Source organism: Nannobrachium achirus (assembly GCF_963921795.1).
Source record: "Nannobrachium achirus genome assembly, chromosome: 17".
Classification (NCBI taxonomy): domain Eukaryota; kingdom Metazoa; phylum Chordata; class Actinopteri; order Myctophiformes; family Myctophidae; genus Nannobrachium; species Nannobrachium achirus.
In genome coordinates, this window is record NC_137824.1 from 26,264,098 (window position 1) to 26,287,145 (window position 23,048).

Genomic DNA, 23,048 nt, shown 5'->3' on the forward strand with positions numbered 1-23,048 from the left:
CTGCACATGCAGTGAAACAAACATCCCCTCTGTACAGGAGTGTTTACACATGTAAATATCACCAAATCGGTCATGGAAATGTGTAGTACATTTGTTGTAAATAGTGGAGAGCATACTGTATTCAATCTAAAACACAAGCACACACATTTGAAAATATTCATCATTCAACAAACACATAAATGTTCAATGTTTTTTTTTTCTTTGTTAATTATTAGTTTTTTTTATTAGATGCAATTGTGAACAATAGCCAATCATGTTCAATGAACAAATACTACATTGTCAGATTTTTTGGCTCAAATCTGGCAGTGTCACATAAATAACTTAATGCAAAAAACTCAAGCCATGTTGTATTTGTCTCAAGGCTAGCTGTAGAGTGTGTAGCCTATCAAACAAATGAAATGCTTCATAATCTGTTAAGAGGGCAATATGCATGAAATATATTAAAGCTAGACATTTTTAACTGCTGAGTAGAGTCTGCTTCCTTTTTTACTAACTCCATTATTGGCTAGGGGGTTATCTGAGTTCACCCAGGAAAATAAAAATGGATTAATTCTATGTGTGCGCTGACTGCAAGTGGTGCCCTCCACTGTAGGCTATGACAATATGGAGCTGTCATCTATCTATAGAAATGCAGACCATTCATCTTGTCTGCCCTGGCAGCTCTGAAACAATCCGATAATCCCAGTATACTAATCCCTGGACTGCTGTACAAGCGTTATCAGCACAGTGACAGGACACAGGAAGAGTCCACTGCACTGTAGCCTAAGTGAAGTTATACGAAAAAGTACAAACCGCTTTTAAGGGTCATCATGGCTTCCGTTATTTGCAAAGAAAATTACTTTTGGTTTGTTATTGGTCTGCTACAGGCCTGTTCAAGCTTCTGAGTTAAGCTGTCTCAGAATAATAGGTTATCATAACACTGGATGTTTTGATAGTTGCAATGGCAGAGGACGTGCTGCCTACCATGGTTTTCATATAGGCAAATAACACATTTTTTACATTAACTAAAAAAGTGTGCTCCTCGGAGCACAGGTGTCTGCCAGGCAGGGTTGCCTACCCAGCATCCGTAAAGTGTTTTTGGAGCTGTGTGAAACACAGGCTCCCTATACGTAGCTTTGTGGGTCTGTCTGTGTGTCTGTCTGTGTGTCTGTCTGTGTGTCTGTATGTAGCCTGACTTCGGCACGCTACTAGTCCCACAGTTTTGCCACCACACACTCGCGCCATATGTCAAATCGACCGGCTTACTCGGGAATAGTGGGCTAGTAACTTGCTAAGAGAAAGGTTCAATAGTTTAATTGATATTAATTTATTAGTGAATTAATTTTCCCCATTGACTTATAATGGCAATCGCAAAAACTCACATTCAATTATTTGTCTCTCGCAAACCATAGGGGCTAGAGTTTCAAGACTTGGAGAGGAGGTTCATAATGGTTTCAAGGATTAAATAAAACACACACACACACACACACACACACACACACACACACACACACACACACACAGCTCCACTTCACACGGGTGTGATTTTTTTTTAAAGAAAACACACTATGGCAGAAATGCATTAAAAATCACACCCGTGTGAAGTGGAGCTGTGTGTGTGTGTGTGTGTGTGTGTGTGTGTGTGTGTGTGTGTGTGTGTGGATCATGTGTACCGATTTTTGTGACATTTGAAGAAAATATGTAGGAAAAGGAGCAAAAAGTGTGTTTTGGAGAAAATTCAAGATGGCGGAAAATCTATCATGGCGCAAATGGGCGTGGCCTATATGGGGAGATGCGTCATGACCCAAGGAATCCAGGGAAAAAATATTTTTAATTTTCCGACCTACGGTTCAAGAGTTACAGGCCAAAACGTAAAGTGGGGTGTTATGGCGCCACCATGCGGCCAAATGACACAATTATTTTTTATTTAATCCTTGAAATCATTATGAACCTCCTCTCCAAGTCTTGAAACTCTAGCCCCTATGGTTTGCGAGAGACAAATAATTGAATGTGAGTTTTTGCGATTCCCATTATAAGTCAATGGGGAAAATTAATTCACTAATAAATTAATATCAATTAAACTATTGAACCTTTCTCTTAGCAAGTTACTAGCCCACGATTCCCGAGTAAGCCGGTCGATTTGACATATGGCGCGAGTGTGTGGTGGCAAAACTGTGGGACTAGTAGCGTGCCGAAGTTTAGGAAGTTCAGGCTACATACACACAGACACACACACACACAGACAGACAGACAGACAGACAGACCCACACAGCCACGTATAGGGAGCCTGTGCTTCACACAGCTCCAAAAATCACACCCGTGTGAAGTGGAGCTGTGTGTGTGTGTGTGTGTGTGTGTGTGTGTGTGTGTGTGTGTGTGTGTGTGTGTGTGTGGATCATGTGTACCGATTTTTGTGACATTTGAAGAAAATATGTAGGAAAAGGAGCAAAAAGTGTGTTTTGGAGAAAATTCAAGATGGCGGAAAATCTATCATGGCGCAAATGGGCGTGGCCTATATGGGGAGATGCGTCATGACCCAAGGAATCCAGGGAAAAAATATTTTTAATTTTCCGACCTACGGTTCAAGAATTACAGGCCAAAACGTAAAGTGGGGTGTTATAGCGCCACCATGAGGCCAAATGACACAATTATTTTTTATTTAATCCTTGAAATCATTATGAACCTCCTCTCCAAGTCTTGAAACTGTAGCCCCTGTGGTTTGCGAGAGACAAATAATTGAATGTGAGTTTTTGCGATTCCCATTCTAAGTCAATGGGGAAAATTAATTCACTAATAAATTAATATCAATTAAACTATAGAACCTTTCTCTTAGAAAAGTAATAGCCCACGATTCCCGAGTAAGCCGGTCGATTTGACATATGGCGCGAGTGTTTGGTGGCAAAACTGTGGGACTAGTGGCGTGCCGAAGTTTAGGAAGTCAGGCTACATACAGACACACACACAGACAGACACACAGACAGACCCACACAGCCACGTATAGGGAGCTGCACACAGCTCCAAAAATGCACAAACAATGCCTATTAGTTAGGCCTTGTGATCCAAGGAATCCAGGGGGAAAATATGTTAATTGTTCGACCTACAGGTACAGTTCAAGAGTTATAAAAAAATCAAACCGCGGTTCGAAGTGAAGCGGTGAACTTTTATTCTTTGTGTTCTAGAGCTTAAGAATTCTGAATTCTGAATGATTTTATCTGGAGGGCCGAATTGTCATGTGAAGCTTGACCAATCCTCAAAGTATGGTCTCATTGGACATTTTTAATCATCCAATCATCAGACCGGGACGGACACTACACACATATTCTGGACGTACGGGACAGATAAAACCTGTTCATTCTGGACTGAAATGACCATATATGGACATGAGGGGACACACATGGGACACACATTTACGGACAGATAAAGCCTGTTCATTCTGGACTGAAATGACCATATATGGACATGAGGGGACACACATTTACGGACAGATAAAACCTGTTCATTCTGGACTGAAATGACCACATGAACGGGACACACAAAGCCACTCCTTGGAAGCGGCTTTCACCGCTTCAAAAAACTTGAAGTGGGCTGTTGTAGCTTTCAGTATATTTGAAACATTTGGGACGGAGGTTCTTCCTTGCTTAGGGCGAATGTGCGCAAAATGCCACGCATCATCCAGCACCTGCAATTGGGTGCTGGATGATGCGTGGCATTTTGCGCAAAACGGGCCATCCCCACAAATTTCGGAAGCTAATCGGAATGGAATATGAGAAATGTGAGAGATCCGTCTTGATCACAGGACTAAACTAAAGAGATAATGACATGTACCGATTTGTGTGAGGTTTAATCTGTATGAGTAGTATCAAAAAATGTGTTTCGCAAAAAATTGTCTAATGGTGGCACTATAACTGGACAATGTGAAAAAGAAAAGAAATTGGGTGGAGAAACGGGCACCTCCAGCAAAGCCAATAGTATCTGATAGATAGGCCTTCACCTTGATCACATAACTGATTGATTGATTGATTGATTGATTGATTGATTGATTGATTGAAGACTGTTTGCATAGGAAAAGGTACAGTTTCATGACAGTACAGTTCACTGGTACAAGGTCAACTAAAAGGAGATCCAAGAAAGCCTTTCAGCTTGTTTACATAGGAAACCTTTATGTAACTCATATTAACATTGAATGACAGACGGATAGAACACAGTACTATGCAGAGGATATCATCAATAGCAAAAGACAAAAACTGTCGTAAAAAAGAAAATAAATAAAAGACAGTGGAGAAGGGGAGGTAAGTAGGCTATAGGCTTTGTCTATTACAAGTTACGAGTAGCAGCCGCCTGTACCTCCAGCCGCCCTACCAATTCACCCTTTGTTAGCCTTCTAGTTGGTCCCTGACTGACCAACCAGCAGGCTCTATCTGCCTTGCCCCGCCCTGGTTCCGCCTTTTTTATGTTGAATTTGATAAAACATAAATTTTGGAGAAATAAAAACATTTAAAAACATGCTGAGTCACTATACTGCCACTGAGCAGCTCCATTGTACTGAAACCAAGTTTGAAATTAGAATTGAACTCAAAAGCAACTGAATTAAAATGGTAGTGGATGGAGTCTCCCACCGAATGTCCCATCAAGACACAGCAACCAATGGGTGTGAAGAGAGGCAGGACAACGGGCAGGACTTGACAAAGGGTGAATTGGGTAAGGTTTGTACAAAGTCAGTATAGGAGTTCAGGGGGCAAATCATTAAGGTTGAATGGACTTTATTGACAAGAATGGAAGCATACAATATAGCAGGCAGCAGAGACATATGAGCAATATATATATAGCAATACGGTAGCATCCTATAGCCTAAGCAGCAGCATCCTATAGCCTAAGCAGCAGCATGAATATGTAGCGTAACCAGACTACATGCGGACGGATTGGCGATGGATTCGGCTAACGGATCATGTGCCGCGTCCACGATAAATGATTAAGCTATAATCATCTATACGTGACTGAAGCTCTCCGCGTCACATGATCCGAGACCCCCAGCAAGGGGATAGCCTAATCCTGAGGTGGAGTTGGGGAAGGAGGTGGGGCGCTGAGTTTAGCAACTGAAGCACTGTAGGGTTAGTACCCTAGATATACTCTGAGTGGGGGGCGGAATATAATACTCCGCCCACCTGGGGGCGCGCCGCCAACCTCTTAGATCTCCCCCCTGAACTGGCTACGTCATTCTTCCTGCGCCTAATTTCAGGGGGCAAATCATTAAGGTTGAATGGACTTTATTGACAAGAATGGAAGCATACAATATAGCAGGCAGCAGAGACATATGAGCAATATATATATAGCAATACGGTAGCATCCTATAGCCTAAGCAGCAGCATCCTATAGCCTAAGCAGCAGCATGAATATGTAGCGTAACCAGACTACATGCGGATGGATTGGCGATGGATTCGGCTAACGGATCATGTGCCGCGTCCACGATAAATGATTAAGCTATAATCATCTATACGTGACTGAAGCTCTCCGCGTCACATGATCCGAGACCCCCAAAGAAGGAAGGACGGCGTCCTGCCAGGACGGCGTCCTAACCCCCCAAAACACGCAATGCTTCCGAATCCATGATCAATCCTAAACAATTACAGCAGCATAGGACATGAGCCGCAGGCAGCATAATAAAATGAGCAGCACGCATGGATAAATGCAGCATAATCTATACTACAAGCGGAACCTAAGAGTGGCTTATGGATTCTAAAAGGAAGGACCCACGCGGGTCCCCCCCCAACACACGCAACGCTTAGAATCCATAGACTCCTAATCACCGGTGAGGATGATTTGTTTCCGCGGACCTAACAGCTTGGACACTGCTGTGACCAGAAGCGCGAAATAACTAAACTGACACTATAGCGTACATTTACTATGCCCCCATACTCAGAATACAGCACCTTTAATTACCTGAATTATGCAGCAACCTATACATTTTATTAAACTCTCCCCCTTCCCAACACACCTTGCTTTTGCAGAAGAGAACACCATTATACGAAGGGCTCCGTCCCTCCGCGTGACGTTCTTTCTTTTAGCGGTTACTGCTGAGCTGAAGCAATTAAAATATCTACTGCTAACTCCAGAACTCTAGAGCGCTATTGAATACTAGAATGAGCAGGCAAGGAATACTCGTTAGTACCAAAGTATTAGATATTAGCAGCTTGCCTAAAGCCAACCAATGATAAGAAAGGTAGCTCTAGTGTACTTTTGGCAATGCTGTAGTGGGCATGAGCAACTAGATATAACACTAATTAAAGACCTGTGAAGTGCAGCAGAGGCAGCACGTAAAAACCCACAAATATAAGGTATACGCTGCACATAACAGTAGCTATACTGTTATAACCTTAAAGACACCCTGCCTCACATGTATATAAATACATGTGAGGGGCAGCAATAAACACACAGCCGAAACAGAACCTCATAATGCGGCCTTCTGAACCTGAGCGTCCTCCACGGGACGCGTGACTGATTGCGTGCCTCGGCCCCATCAGTCCATTAACCACGGGCTGCTTCACATCGTTCCCACGCCGCTTGACTGCTCCTCCGCCGCTGCATACGGAGGAACCCAGCCTGCTGCATCCGATGCAGCGGACGCCTGCTGCTGACGACCAGCTGAGGCCCGAGGGCGCCCGGAGCGCCGCAGCTGCTCCATGCCAGGAACGCCGCTGCTGAAGGTGCTCCTCGCCAGAGAGCCGCCGCCGAAGCTGCTCCGCGCCAGGAGTGCTGCCGCCGAGTTGCTCCGCGCCAGGAGTGCTGCCGCCGAGCTGCTCCGCGCCAGGGGCGCCACTGCCGAAACTACTCCGCGCCGCAGGGAATGTGGCGTGTAGAGGGATGGCGCGACGCCTTCACTCTGGCCCTGCTCCCTCAGTCTCGCGGCGAACCAGCGTGCGTCATGGAACAGAGGGTCGTTGGGGCAGACATCGGGCGGGCAGCCAGGTGTTTTGGCATGGAGACACAGAATGGAAAAGTGCGTTAGTTCTGCTGCAGAGTCTGCTGACGCACATATAAGAAACTCTACAACCCAGCTCTTGACTTTTGAAGTCAAGCAATGCCAAAACATGGCCCAACCGATATGCGTAAAGTCCCCAGCTTAGAGCGACTGCGCCCTGACGGAACCGAACAAGCAAATGCGCTGCTATTTACCTGCTAGAGTCTGGCTCCGCTGTGCTTCCGGGGCAGCCGTCGCTGGCGAGAGAACTGGCTCCCGCCGCTGGCGCTAGAACTGGCGTTCCTTTGCTCCTTCGCGGCATGACGGCGGTGTCGGTGTGCCGCTCCCCCGGAAGCTGAGCCTGAGCCCTACACGCCTCCGTCGTGGGCTCGCGGGTCGCCGGGAAGTCAGGAAGGCTGGAGGGCCGGCTGGCCCAAGGCAGCAGCGGAAGCAGCTGCGCCGTCGCAACAATAGCCTCCGCGGTGCCGACGGACTCCCAGCCGCACACAGCAGTCGACTAAGCTAGGAACATAACCTTCATGACATGATTAGTGGGACCCGCAGCCAAAGCTGCCATGATAACCTGCTGTCATAGCCGTGGGCCTGCAGCCGCTCCGGCCTGAAACTGAAATAAACAGGATGAATAGCAACCAGTATGTATTAGCTTAGCATGAGCTGAAGGAAAACAGAACTGTAGCCAGTGCAGCGGCCACGGAAACACTGCTAGGACATACGGTGTGCTGTGTGACCCGGTACTATAGCCTTAGTTTGAAACAAATATTTGAGTTAAATCCCTTTAACTTCTGAAGCACTGGTAGCAGCTTAACAAGCAGTTGAAACACCCCGCAGCTGCCGTGCGACGCTGCAATGACGACCTGCTGTAGCTGTCGCTATGCGTCGGCTTTAGCCCGAAGCTGAAAGATAAACCTCATGTTTAGGAAACCTGAAAAATAAACATAATGTTAGGGTTAGGAACCTGAAAAATACAACGTAGACCTGGTGTTAGCCGCGCCCTTATAGCCGCCGCAGCGAGACGCTGTTAAGAAAAGTGATTTAGCTGAGCCTGTGCCACTTTAGCCTGGAGCTGCCATACTGGAGCAGTAATGACAACATGTTAGCAGAAACACTCAACACCCTGGTAACAGCTTGACATGCAGTAGAAACAATAACTTGCTGAAATAATAGACAGAATGTTAGCAACCAACAAGTATTAGCTTTAGCATGAGCTGAAAGAAAACATGATACAGCATTTTTACAAGCATCAGCCTTAGCTGTAATTATTAGCAGTTATGCTAGCACGCCGCCGCAGGTTGAGTGGAGCTACCAAGCATTTAGAGAAGACTACGATTCCCTGCATGCATTAGCGAGTCAACTGGTGACGTCAAGACAGACAGCACGCCTAGCGTTAGCGGACGCAAAACATTGTTTGCACGTAAACTGTGGCACCCATGAGCTTGCGGGTTTTCCTCCTTCCAGGAGCCCGCGCAAACATACAAGCGACAGGAACCATTTAGAAGCTGCTAAGGTATAGCAACCGGAGCCCTAGAATAGAGAGTTGCGTCACTCCCGTTCACTTCATGGGCCAGGTCTTCTACGCACACATCTATTGGCGTATAGTGACAAACGGCGAACCGGAAGTTTACAAAATGCATTGAAGTCTATGAGGTGTAAAGTGACAATGAACCACGTGACCAGCGCTGTTTCTGACCCCGCGGTGACACCACTCTCTGATTATACTGCTCTGATAGCAACTAGCACCTCATAAGCAGCAGCTGTTTATAGAGCAACGTTTTCAGACGGGGCCATACTTGCGCCTAGAACATGGCTAGCAAGCTGTTTTACCAACTAGCAGCTATCCTTACATTAGTTAAAGCTAGCCGGCTAACAAGCAAAGCTAGCCCCTGGCTGACTGCAAGGAAGGAACGCTGCTCAACAGTAGCATATACGGCTGACAAAATACACCAATACGCCACTGATCCCGACAAATACACCACTGTTCCCGATAAGCACAAGCAACTGAGTTAACCTAGCGAACGGTCGCAAGCAAGCCAAGCACAAAGAAGTTATTTTAGCGTTAGCCAGGAGCCGCAACTGCTCCCGTCTCGATCTGTAGTATGCAAACTCAGCTGGAAAGAGCACCATTACCTTGATGAAGCAGTAGTTAGAAGTAGACCTCGGCCGTGTTTACCACAACAGCTAACCCAACCTTTATGCCATAATCCTTGCCTTGAACCCAGCCTGGACAGCCGCTAATCTTTAGCAACGTTAGCGAAACCCATAAGCACCTTAAATTAGCATTAGCAACAAACGACTGCCACATTAGACTGTAGCACGGAATCCGGCTGGGCTTGACATGCTAGCGAACTACATATCCCATCCCCAGCGTTTAGTATGCGCTGACGACGTCATGCCGTAAACCACCGCTTGACATGAACTCGGCTAGCTCGGATGCTAGGTGAATGCTGCCGATACCTACAACAGCCTACAAACTGAATCCTCCTGGCGTGTTTCATACTTGCTACGGGGCCACGTTATCGCGAGGGGCCGCCGCTCTATGCATTGACATGGCTAGCACGTTGTTTTACCAGCTAACAGCATCTTTACCGGAGTAGCCGGCTAGCAATAGCCACCGGCTAGCTCCTGGCTGACTATACATTGAACCTGTTGCTCCATGCTAGCCGATACGGCCCGCGCAGTCGCAAAACCACTGTGGCTATCATCGACAAACCCAACGACTGAGATTACCTTAACTCATGGTAGCCCAGTAAAGGCCCACCGGGGCACAATAAGTTAGCATTTAGCCCGTAGCCACAGCCCACTTTCTATGATCCTCCTTAGTATACATTTAGCCATGTTAGCAAGCCCGTAGCACCTTTAGATTAGCTTTAGCAACATGACTGAAGTACAGAATTCAGCTGGGGCACCAGCAACTTTAGCAAGACAATATGGACCTTGAAACTTTAGAATCAGCGATTACCCGAATAACAATCTCAAAACTACCCATGCGACTTGGCCAAGAACACAACTTCTAGCATTCAGTGATTACCAGAATAACAACCTCAACCTTCCCATACAACCTGGCCAGAACCCAGCTTCTTAACTAGGTTAGTTTGGCAGCTAAGAACATGAAATAAGCAATAGTAGATAGCAGAAACAGCCAGAAATACTCAGCCAAGTTAGGCACCCTCTCGGAGCGGTGCATGGGCAGCAGTACGCTTCCAGCAGCAACAGGTGTGGCACCTGTGTGTGTCCTGCAGCGCTGAGTTTAGCAACTGAAGCACTGTAGGGTTAGTACCCTAGATATACTCTGAGTGGGGGGCGGAATATAATACTCCGCCCACCTGGGGGCGCGCCGCCAACCTCTTAGATCTCCCCCCTGAACTGGCTACGTCATTCTTCCTGCGCCTAATTAGGTAAAGTAACAGTGTTTTGCACAGAAAATGCAAAATGGTGGAAAACCATTCTGGTGGAAGTAATTTAATACTTATTTGGGACATTCCATAAGGATACAAGGGAAATTTTATTTAGATTTTAAGACCCACGGTTCTAGGCCAAAACATGAATCAGCCTCTTATAGCGTCACCATGAGGCGGATTTGAATAAAAAATGTGTGAATTTTTTTCCTTGGCCTAGTGGGATTGTGTGTGCAAGTTTCACAGCAATCAGACTCTGCATGCAAGATTTTAGGTATTTTGTTCAAAACTGTCCACTCCTGCAGTCTTTGGAAGCCAATCAGGATGGAATAGGCCTGGGAAAGTCCCGATCTGGCGAAGCCCGAACTGGCGAACAGGGGAAATGTCCCCTACCGTAGCGATCTGGCGAAAAAACAGTCATCGTTTTATTGTCTTAAACATGGCTCTGTTTTAAGGCATTTTTCGTAGTTATTGAGTGCTTGCGCATTGGTCTCGCCTGTTGCCCGTGGCGTTATTGTAAATGACGCCGCAGCTCCAGGCGGAGCCGCTCGGTTGTCCACGACACTGCAAGCGGCGCGAAGGCCAGCGGACCTTGGTCCTGCTCTTCGCCCCCGAGCGCCGCAGGCGCGAGTGGCCGCGAAGAGCAGGCCAGGGCCGCGCGGCCGGCGGAGCGCCGCGCGAGTTACGAAGCCGTGGTGAATGCAATCGTTATATTTATGCCCAGGCCGTAAGGCCTGGGCAAGCGCACGATAAACGCCCTGTCCAGAAGGATTAAACGAAAAAGACGAAAAATATGCAGAAGGGTTTTTTTTTTTCCTTTTTTTTCGCCAGATCGCTACGGTAGGGGACATTTCCCCTGTTCGCCAGTTCGGGCTTCGCCAAAAAGGTACGTGCCCATAGGCCTATGTACCGATTGCTGTGATGTTTGGAAAAGGTCTGTCGAGGCGGAACTCAGGGAGCGGAACATCTTGGAAGGAAGCAGAGAAGATAGCCTCTAGGCTAGAGAAGATCACCGATCCAGTGCGCTGGAAGAAGTTCATGAATGACCTATGCTCCCCTATCAAGAGCAAAAGGTTTAATTCAAGTAAGTTGTGATGTTTGGAGAAAATCTGTAGGAGAATTATAAATACATCCCGGTGGCAGGCTGATGTGCTTAGCCTTTTGGCATGTAGGGTGTGCCAATAATATGTAGTTCTAGAGCGGCCATTTCATGGGTCAACACAGCCTTGCACAGGTGTTCTGATTGGAGTAGAGCATTAGTTCAATGCCAATCAAACAATTGAAACACCTGTGTTTGACCCAAAATATGGCCGTTCTAGGACTACCCTTGCGGGGGTCCAACCTATGTTCCCCAGGTTCTATGTTGTTCCCCATAGGTTAACCTGCATTAGTTTTACTGTGGTAGGGGGTTAGGGTTAGGGTTAGGGGTAGGTTTAGAAGAAAGTCAGTGTTGGCACACACTATTGGTTGGCAAGGCCACCATTGCCCCAATCATTACCCATATTATTAATCTATCTATCAAGCAGGGTTATGTCCCCCAGGACTTCAAATTAGCCAAGGTAACCCCCCTGCACAAAAAAGGCAGTAAACTTGACCCTGGCAACTACAGGCCAATCTCAATCCTTAGTTCCATCTCTAAGGTAATGGAAAAAATTGTCTATGAACAGGTGGCTAAATATCTTGAAGAGAATAAACTGATCTACGAGTTCCAGTCTGGCTTCAGAGAGTCCCATTCCACAGATACATGCCTCATCTATTTGAATGATTACATCAAACGTGAAATTCACGATGGCAAATATTGCGGCATGGTCATGCTGGACCTCCAGAAGGCATTTGACACCGTCGATCATTCTATTCTGATTGAAAAACTCAAAGCTATTGGTCTTGATAGCACAGCAGTGAGATGGATGCACTCTTACTTGGTGGGGAGGGAACAGATGGTGGAAGTCAACGGAACCCTGTCCCCCCCCCTCCCAGTAAACTGTGGAGTACCTCAAGGGAGTATACTAGGACCACTGTTGTTCTTAATATACGTAAACGACATGTCATCTGCTTGTGACTGCAATCTGTTTCTGTTCGCGGATGACTCGGCTCTCCTAGTCTCAGGCAGAGACATTTTGCAGGTTGAAAAGGCCCTTAACTGTGAACTTAACAAGATCTGCACCTGGCTCAATGACAACAGACTCTCAATTCACCTAGGAAAAACTGAATGTATCCTCTTTGGATCTAGTCAGAAACTTAGCCTAGTTGAGAACTTCACAATTAAAGTAGGTGACACTGTGATAGAAAGAAAAAAACACATCTGCTACCTGGGTTGCATCCTGGAGGCTAACCTATCCAGTGAAAAAATGACCACCAAGGTAATCAATAAAGTCAATCAACGAATTCGCTTCTTGCAAAGAGTTGCCCCACTGATCAATATTAAATCCCGAAAGACACTAGGAGGTGCTCTTATTGGGCCCCTCATTGATTACGGAGTCCTTGTCTGGTATCGCGACGCCCCAGCTGCCTTAAAACTAAAGCTCCAAACAGCCCAAAACAAACTAATTAGGGTTGTGCTTGGTCTCCCTCCTCTCCCACCTTACCGAGCATCACCACGAAAGCGTGGGGTGGCTCAAAGTAGCTGACAGAGTACAGCATATCTTGCAATGGGCCTGGTGTACAAGATACACTACACCTCCAAGATTCCCATGTACCTGACAAACTACTTCTTAAAGGTCAAGGATGTTCACGATCATAACACCAGAGGCAGCTCCACTAATCATCATCAGCGTAGATTTAACACTAAACAAGGCGCTAACTCGTTCTCCTGCTATACCATCAACATGTGGAACGCCCTTCCACAAGCCCTAAAGGAGAGCAAATCCCTAGCCTCCTTCAAAATTGGTATGAAAAGTCACCTTCAGACAGCAGCTACCCGTGACTTGTAAATAGACTAAGCCCCCATGCTCCCCCCCCCCCCCCCTTTTTCTTTGTATTCTGCCTTTTGTATTTGATGTTATGCTTTTGAAACTGATATTATCCTAGATAAAGTACTATGTTCTATCCGTCTGTCTTTCAATGTTATATGAGATACTTAAAGTGTGGTTCCTGTGGAAATAAGCCTCGGCTTTCTAGGATCTCCTTTTAGTTGACCTTGTACCAGTGATTTGTACTGTCATGAAACTGTACTTTTTTCTATTGCAAACTTCTAATAAATTCTTCAATCAATCAATCAATCAATCAATCAATCAATCAATCAAAGCAACTAAGGAGTGTGCAATGCATGCCATGCATAGTTTACCGCTGATCGGTCCAACATGGACATGGACACACACACATGCGCGCGCGCGCACACACACGCACGCACACACGCACGCACGCACACACACACACACACACACACACACACACACACACACACACACACAGGCAAAAACATATCGGCCACGCCTTCGGCCTGGCGGAGACAAATATTAAAGTCTTTGATTGATTGATTGATTGATTGAAGGCTTTATTAGAAGTTTGCATAGGAAAATGTACAGATTCATGACGGTACAGTTCACTGGTACAAGGTCTACTAAAAGGAGATCCATGAAAAGACTAAGCTTATTTCAACAGGAAACCATTTAAGTATCTCATATAACATTGAATGACAGACAAATAGAACACAGTACTATGCAGTAGATATGTAAAGAAAAGGGGGGAAAAAAAGAAAAGAAAGTCACAGCAAAGCACCACCGTGTACTGACATTTTGTCTAGCTTAGGCATAAAGATTAGGTCGACGTTATTATTGTTTTTATTAGTCAATGTTGTTGTTGTTCTTCTTCCTCTTGTTAGGCGCCCGCCATATTGACCTCATCAAGACGCAGCTGCTTTGATAGGCCTACTGTGAATCTAAAGGATTAATTCCTTAAAAGTTTCCCTTGGCTCTCTGCACAGCTGCGATAGCGCAACAATGAAATTATGTGATACTAATATACCTGAGAAAAAGTAGAGACATAATCTTGCTTTTAAAATCATTTAGGTTTAGGTGTGTTTAATAGCTGTGGTAAAATGTGGCGAAGAATTCTCGTTCTTGCAACTTCCAACCATATCGATTCCAACCGCCAGAGGTCACAATTGCTCAATACTTGAACTAGGTTTCACATTTAACAGAGAGGGCTTGGACTGATTGAAGACTGATCGCCCAGTGGTGGTGTTGCATGCCGATAAGAACAGATCTTCAAGGAGCACTATTGTTGTGAGGCGCAGTATGAAAAGGAGCCCCCAAATGTTGTCAAGAAGATAATCTGTGTGTGCATGGTGGAAAGTAGACAAAATGATGTAGGCCTGTAACAGGCACCTGAGGTTATAGCCAATATAACCAGGCTAATACATTTTAAATGTTTCCTAAGGATTAACATTTTAAATTTAAGTAAGTTATTATTATTATTAAGTAGTACAAGGATATCCTTGTAGGCCTACTTAAAACCCTCTAAGGCCCAAATATAGAAATACTTGAAATAAAAAATTGAAAAAAATGTTTTTGTAAGGTTTTATAGACATAAATCATAAATCATAAATCATGCTCTAATTTACATATGGGGGATATTTTTCACAATAATAACATATGTACATGTTCTAGACATTCTAATTATCACCAAAAAAAATAGTACAGGCATTTTACTTATGTTTTTGTGAGGAATAGCTTCCATGAAAAAGTGAGATGTTGTTCGTCAAAACTCTGGAATGTCAGCGGGTGTGGCGGGTGTGAATGTCAGCCCCTGTGGGGGGTATTTATATGCAAATATTGTGGCCAATGGCATTGTAATACTAAACAATAGAATCTAATGGTGATGTTTAGGTGGTAGGGGGAGCTAAAATAAAATGATTTAAACCTTTTTTTGGATAAAATACAAACGTTGTAATATTACAACAGTGGGCCTTAGAGGGTTAACTTGAGTATTTCCATGTTTTGATACTTCTACTTCTATACATTTTTTACTCAGGCCTATTGGTCATATAGCTTTAGCTAGTTACCTTACATATTTAGGTTATTTAGGAATACATTTTAAATTATAATTATAAATCTACTAATAAATAATGGAGGGCCATGTTATAGGTTAATCTACCGAAGCAGCATGTAAGTATTAAGTAATTACAGGTGCTCCCATTATCAGCCGTATACTTGATGAATAACTAGCCTACATAACTTGATCAATAGACCTAGGTTATATAGGCCTAGGCCTATATTAACATGAATGATAGCCTATAATTCTCAAATGGGCATTTTGTTGGCTAGCTATATACAATATAATTTGCCTTTGCTAAGTAGGCTTTGTTGACTTAAAGGAGTTGTTCACCCCCAAACTGATTAATATTCTTTTGTATTTGACGCATTCCTAAAACAAAAATGTGATTAGTCTATAGTAAACTTAGATCCATTGATTCCGGATGGGGACCCAAATGCATTTGGGTCCCCATCCAGAATCAATGCGACAAATACAATAATATTATTGAACTCAAGTCTCCATGGTGTCAGTAAGCTAATCAATAGAAAGAAAGTCGTTTTGGGGGTGAACAACTCCTTTAAGTAAGATTTCCAATATATGCAGTGGGACTTTTACTTTAGTTGTAACTTAGCCAGTAGGTTCTTTTTTTCAGAACAAGAAAACTCACACATTCATTCGACTATGACTGTTGATAACAATGGCATTATTGAGACTTTCCACTATGCTGTGGTGTAGGTTTTGGTGGTTTTTCTTGGAGGTGAGACGAACTGACGATGACGACGGTTCCAGAAATGTCACACATGGACGCGTTTTCAGTTGTCACAATTCCGGTGTGGTTTTGCAATACGTTGCCTAGGCTACATTTACCCTGACTAACAGACTGACTAATAGAGGAAGAGAGTTGTGAGGGAGGGGAAAGGCCACACATGTCAAACTGTTGCCTACACTTGACGAAAGATGGAATCTCTTACTTATTGTCTACATAATGATAGTTTAGGATGTAGAATATAGTATAGAAAGTATTTATATGTCATAGCAATTAGATAGATAGGCCTATGCTATTGCACACTCAAAATGGATTCTAACATAATGGAGATGATAGAGGAATTCATGGGAAGTGCTCTGGTGCTATGGGTAGGTTATATATTTATTTGTGTATTTGTTTATCACTGTAGTTTTCAGAATATGTTGCTTTCTTGCAATTAAGACAGAGAGAAAGTACACATTTGTATGGTGTAAAACCTTCTGAGACAGGCCCAGGCTTAAAATAGGCATTTGACATTTAAGATTCTGTAATTTTCCATTCCTTTCATCGTAAATAAAAAGAAAGAGAAAACATGGTGTGAAATTCACCAGGGCGTGAATAAAAGCCAAATAACACTGTTGGCTCCCGCTGCTATTGTGAATTGAACAACAAAACAACCTACTTCTCTTTTTGAGTGCCTGTTTGTTATGGCCAGGTTCTTCTCAGACCTGACACTTCCGTGTCCTTGAGCTGTTGGAGCGGAAAATATTAGAACTAATCTACATCAAAGATTATTTTAGGAGAAAAAACCCAACCTTGAAAATAAAACATAAGACATGTTGCTTTTTAAACAGGCTGAATTGGTATACCTACCATGGTTTTCCTGTCAACACAGCCATCCCTATAGGGCTATAGGAGCATCCTCCCCAATGAGTAATATTTATAAAAAATCACACCCATGTGAAGTGAGCGGTGGTCGTGCTTGCATAAAGTCTTCAGACTGGGATATAGGTCTAGGATGTAATTGGTGATGTAATACAGGCTACACACACACACATTGCTATGGCAAAACGCTGAGGAAAAAGTGGCTACAGACTAGGATGTAATTGGTGATGTAATACAGGCTACACACACACACACACACACACACACACACACACATTGCTATGGCAAAACGCTGAGGAAAAACACATTGCTATGGCAAAGCGCTGAGGAAAAAGCACAGCCACTCTATGGAGCGGTTTACCACCGCTCAAAAACACAGAAGGGTCCCAAGCTACGCATTACGACTCCCAACAAACTTGAGCTTATTATTGTATTTACCAACATAGCAGTTTTTGGGGGGGAGGGACTGCTGGGAATAAACCTGATTATACTGCAGTTTGGACTGGCTTGGCCCTTCCTATAGTTGAGAGAGACCTTGGCTGCAGTCCTGGTTGGCTCCCTCTCCTTGTGAAGTGCTTCCCTGTGTGAATGCTCAGCTCCCACCTGTCTAAACAGGTGCTGCACTCCACCGTTTGAGGCCACTTCCTGTGTGAAAAATGTTTTTGTTTTTATCACCTCCGTCTATCCCTCTCCCTCTGTGGCTTTGCATTGACTCTCTGCTGCTTCTGTCTATATCTCTGCTAATCCATCTTCTGTCTGTCTGTACTATGTATGTACTTCTGCCTCCCCCTCTCTCTCTCCTCATACACACACACATTCTGCCTCCCACTTTCAGGTGCAGCTGTTTGAGAGAATGGTGGAGGGGGAGGACGATGTCCATTTTTACAGCGAGTACATGGAAGTGAACTCTCAGCAGCGCTACCTGAGGCTGACCAATGGTGTCTTTCTTAATGAGGTCATGAGAGTCATGTAAGATAATTACTTTGCTATTAGTTGTGCTTGTCTCCCAACCTGTGCTGTGTGCACATGTTATGACGGGGATCAACATTTCAATGTAGTTCCCTTGTTTTTGTAATATGAATATGAATTTTGAAATAGACCTTATATCAGGTGGGATGTTGGCAGTATATTACCCATACTTGATTGCTTTCCTCCAGAATACTAGAGTGGAGTGCCATGATATAATGCATGCTCATCTGTTAATTACTTTTGTGTGAGATATACCCAGAAAGGTAAGAGGGAAGCAGACCAGTAGTGCACTTTTACTGTATAAATGATGTGCCAATGAGTGAGTCTGCGCAAGGCCAATGAAGTTGCAACAGTGAGCGAGAGCTTTGCAGCCTGTGACAAACCTCAGAGTACTGTGGTATACTGTATACCTAGCCAGTACAAGCATTTGGCAGAGGCGCGCATGTACAAAGTATAATTAAGTAATACTAATAATACACTTGAGGCCATGGAACATCATGGTTATCTCAAATAAAGGGAAATGCATATGGAGCTGGAATGTGCTCTTATATTGGGATTATATAACAGCTGTGGGTGTTGTTGTGTCCTACTAAATGCCTGTAGCTGCAATATAATACGATATATCACCAAGTAGTATATTATTGTTTTTTAACAGTTACCAGTGTTTAGCAGCAAGATTCACCCACAGTTTTACCCCAAACGATTATGTTGCTAACAAAAACCTAGCCTAGCCATGGTTTGTGGGGATTATACAATAGAGAACTTCAATGCATTCCAATGGCGAGTGTTATAGTTGTTGATCAATGGAAAAGAAAACTGGCAATGGCTTCTTTGAAAGGAAATACAGATATCATTATCAAAAGCTGAAATTAAAAGCTTTTTATTTTGACCGCCACATTTATTTGTTATCATGTCAAATCTTTATGAGACCCGAGAGAAGAGTTGGCATATGGGTCATCACTCATCCTGCACATTTGTGTCAATGAGCGATTTGGGTCAATTATAGTCAGCATCATGTTTGCATTCCAATTTAAGGAGGGTGAAACTAATTCCCTTACAGCTGGCAAGACAAAATATCAGCCAGTATTTGCTGAACTGTTGATTAATTCTGTCTGACCTAAGCATAGTTATCGACAAATGATTGCAGGAGTTTCACTGCCTGCCTCAGACTCATTAAAATTGTATTCCCTCCACGCTCAAATGCACTATCTGTTTCTTAAGGTTTCCCATCCCAGAGATTGTAGTCGTTATTTGAGTTCCTTGCATTTTTATTTAGTTCATCTGACAGTATCCACTAGATCAGTCGTTCCCGGCTTCGTGCTGCGTTGTGAGTTTGTAGATCGGCTATTTTCACTACTTCTTAAACATTGTTTTATAATTTATGGAAATTCTTAGATTTTTCATCTATATATTTAATGAAATTACTTTTTTTTATGTTTTGAGTAATAATACTGTAATTAAAAACAAAATGTTTGAAACCAAAAATTAAGAGAACCATAATGGGTCCCGACCCAGTGTTTGGGAACCAGTGTGGTAGATATATTGTCTTCCTTTGTGTGTCCCTCCCAGAGACCCCGACCCTAAGATGGAGCAGCTGTACCACAACGAGAGAGATGACCATATGCTGAGAGTCCAGAATTTCTCCATTTTAAATCGACACCTCAGGGCCTACTACCAGGTATGGTCGAAACAAAGGAGTATGGATGTATGACAAGAAGGGAAAAACAGGATTGAGAGCGAGAGTGATTTAGGCTAATCTGGAGTCCTTACAGTCCATTTACAAATGTATTGCACCAGTATTTTGATTTAGACTGTATGAGAAGAAGTGATCAGAGTTTGTTAGAAACCTTTTAGAAATAATAGAGCAGTTGGGCTAAATATGTTTCCTTGATAAATCTTAAAGGTTTTATTACATCAAATTCCTATTATTATTATTGTTTTGTTTTGTTTTGGTTTGGTTTCCTGACCTCAGTTACACCCCACAAAAGGGAAGTTTCAATATTCAGTGGTCTTTCTGTAATCGGGGGTTTTCTGAATAATTAGGCTCAGAAAAGTGCTGTGATTTGCCCATGGACTTTGATTTCACAGGCCATTAATAGTGTTTTCAGCGACCCCACACAGTTTCTGCAGGAACTGCTTTTCTAGTTTCATTAAACGTCCCGCGAAGCTTGGCCAGTGTGACCCTGGCCGTACCATATATGGGTGATATATTCCAAGTAGGCTGGTGCCTGTACGTGGTTGGGAGAGAGACGGAATAAATACGGGATAATTGCGACCGTAAGGTCGCAGTTTAGTATGAAAACCTCCACCGGCCGTCCGTCGGTCACACGTGCGGTCGACCGCACGTCACACGTGCGGTCGACGTGTGATGAGGTCACGATGAGTCATCTATGCCCAAATATAGATTTCTAGGTCAGATGGCCCATAGAGTTTGTGATGTCAAACCTAGCAACCCAATATAAACAAACCTGATGTCAGACCTGAAGTATCCTTTTATACCCATATATGGAGATACAGAGATCTCCATATATGGGCATATTAGAAAGCCCATATATGGGCATATACGGATGACATCAGGGATATCCATATATGGGCATAAAAGGGACAAGGGCTTACAGTTAAGAGATCTCCATATATGGGCATATCAGAAAGCCCATATATGTTCATATACTGATGACATCAGGAATATCCATATATGGGCATAAAAGGGACAAGGACTTACAGTTAAGAGATCTCCATATATGGGCATAAAGGGACAAGGACTGTTACAGTAGATATAGAGATGTCCATATATGGGCATAAATGAACAAGGACTGACAAACACTGAGATCTCCATATAACCTATGGGAATATAAGGGACGAGGACTGTCAGCTTGTAGACCTATTTTCTAAATATTGTTGTACATTAAAAACTTGAAATGGGTCGTTCTGCATAGTACTTGGGATTTGTTGATGTAAATGTTCACATAGAGTGTAATAATTGGTAAAACAAACTTTTGGCCTATTTGTGGAGATAAGCGACCAACGGTCGCTTATCTCCCGATTAGGGAGTCTTACTGGTGATAACTATACATACATTTAAAAACAAAACAAAAACAACATGAACCTGAGGCAACTGCAGCTGAACCATATATCTGACTCATCTAAATATGGAGTGTGTTGTCTAACCTCAACAAATCAGTCAGCTCCAATGACATCAGGGATCTCCATAAAGAGGACTCTATAAATGAGTTAGCTCCATATATGGGCATAAAGGCGCATGCCCATTTATGGGCATATACCGATGACATCATTGATCTCCATATATGGGCATAAAATCGTAAATGGTGCATATATAGCGCCTTTATCCAAGGCGCTTTACAATGATTGCGCATTACATTCACCCATTCACACACACATTCATACACTGATGGCGTAGAAAACCATGCAAGGCACCAACCTGATCATCAGGAGCAATTAGAGGTTCAGTGTCTTGCTCAAGGACACGGAGATGTTTGGTGGTATTTTCCACATTAGCAGCATGTAGCTCAGGGATTGGTCGAGAGGGATGTTTTGGTGTGCGCTGATGCTGGAAGTTTTGTGAAACTCTGTTCAAACCAGAGAATAAAGTTGGAACGATACATTGAGGATTACATCTCTGCCCGAGGACAACCAATCGATCCTCCTTTTATTAGATGTGTTATTGTGTTGTGAAATCTTTGTTTTCTGTTTCGCTTTATTTGGAGCCGTGCTGTTATTGTCTCCACTGTCTATTTTGGTTTTGCACAACACTACAACACATGGACCCAAGGAAAGGAGGATCAGCTGGTACTGTTCTCTCACTGGTTGAAACTGTTGGTCGCTACTTGCTTCTCGCAGTGCTTATCGCAGCCCAGTCTGCTATAGAGCCAAATATCAAACCTGCCACTTATTCAGAAATGCTCGGAAAGCTCTCGCGGAGCGCTGGAATCATGCTATGATCATTTCGCAGAGGCTTTCACACACAGCGAGCAAAACCTCGGTGAGGAAAGCCCGATCTTACGTCAGATCTGGGATTTTGTCGGCGAGCGGCAAAGATGGTCAGCAAGAGCATTATCGGAGCAAATATCTTGCATTGTGCACTAGCCTTTACTGAGGACCAAAGGGAGTTGAATGTGAAGTCGATCAGGTGAGCAGCACCTAAAGAAAGCTAGAAGCTGGCGCCGTCGGTAGTGCTGTTGCCGCACAGCTAGAAGGTCATGGGTTCTATTCCCGCCAGGGATGCTGTGGCCGCTGAGGGCTTGTTGTCTCCTCCACATCATCAGTGCTCATACCTTAGGTGGGCTGGCGAAAGGGCCTTTCTGTGTGGATTTCACGTGTTCTCCCTGTGTCCCCTAGTGTAGGTACCCCGTACCCTCACAAAAACATGCAGTAATTCTTGTCTGCCTCCGCCTGGTCAGCCGGGGCGCCTGATGGAGAGGAAAGGAACTGGTTGTAATGACGTGTTCCTTCCTCACATAATGTATACGGGGGAAACTCTGTCCGGTGATAAGAAGCGGCCTGCTCACTCCTCTTGCATTGAAGGAAGCATGAGCTCAGTTCGAGGTTCTCCCCAGGTTGGCAGAGGGAGAGTGCCCAGGATTACAGATTAGGTAATTGGCACTGTGTGAAAAATGTGTTACAAAATCGTGGGATAAAAAAAAAGAAAGCTTACAAGCAGCATTTCTGGGAGCCAAGCTATCAGCCTGTTATAAAGGGGCATGCATTCTGAACGGGCACACATTCCGAATGGGCACTGCAAAAGTGAGACTTGATATGCTTCCTCATTCTCGCTAGAGTCAGTCTCTCACGTGTACTCTTCAAGGGACGTAATGTGATTCGACAAAGAAAGAAATGGGAAGTGAAACAGTGAACAGACTTTTTTTTTTCACAAGCAAAGCAACACATTCAGTTAACTTGACTACACGCCATGTCATTTCCTCAGAAGCTGTGAATGCAATTCTGGAAATACACATTGTTGTGAACTGTTTATGTGATGTATCCAATTGTTTTAGCTGCTATAACCAGCATTGTGACCACTGAATTCAGCTCACACAGACCCTTTGTTTTTTAGTGCCCTCTGTTAAAGCGTTGATGCATTTGTGGTGGAGAGAAATGTTTTCGTATTTCA

General features: G+C 43.9%; 2 protein-coding genes across 2 annotated transcripts in view; both read left to right on the plus strand.

Moving 5' to 3' along the window:
- LOC308302148 (phospholipase A and acyltransferase 3-like) overlaps positions 1-23,048 on the plus strand; it is a 273,125-nt gene that overhangs the window by 56,682 nt on the left and 193,395 nt on the right. The gene's annotated exons all lie outside the window — the stretch shown is intronic.
- ccdc88b (coiled-coil domain containing 88B) overlaps positions 16,396-23,048 on the plus strand; it is a gene marked incomplete at its 5' end in the record, with an annotated part of 50,263 nt that continues 43,610 nt past the window's right edge. The window contains 3 exons of the mRNA XM_080746646.1: positions 16,396-16,455; positions 17,787-17,920; positions 19,490-19,598. Of these exons, the coding sequence (XP_080602772.1) occupies positions 16,396-16,455; positions 17,787-17,920; positions 19,490-19,598 (303 nt within the window). The remainder of the gene's footprint in view (positions 16,456-17,786; positions 17,921-19,489; positions 19,599-23,048) is intronic.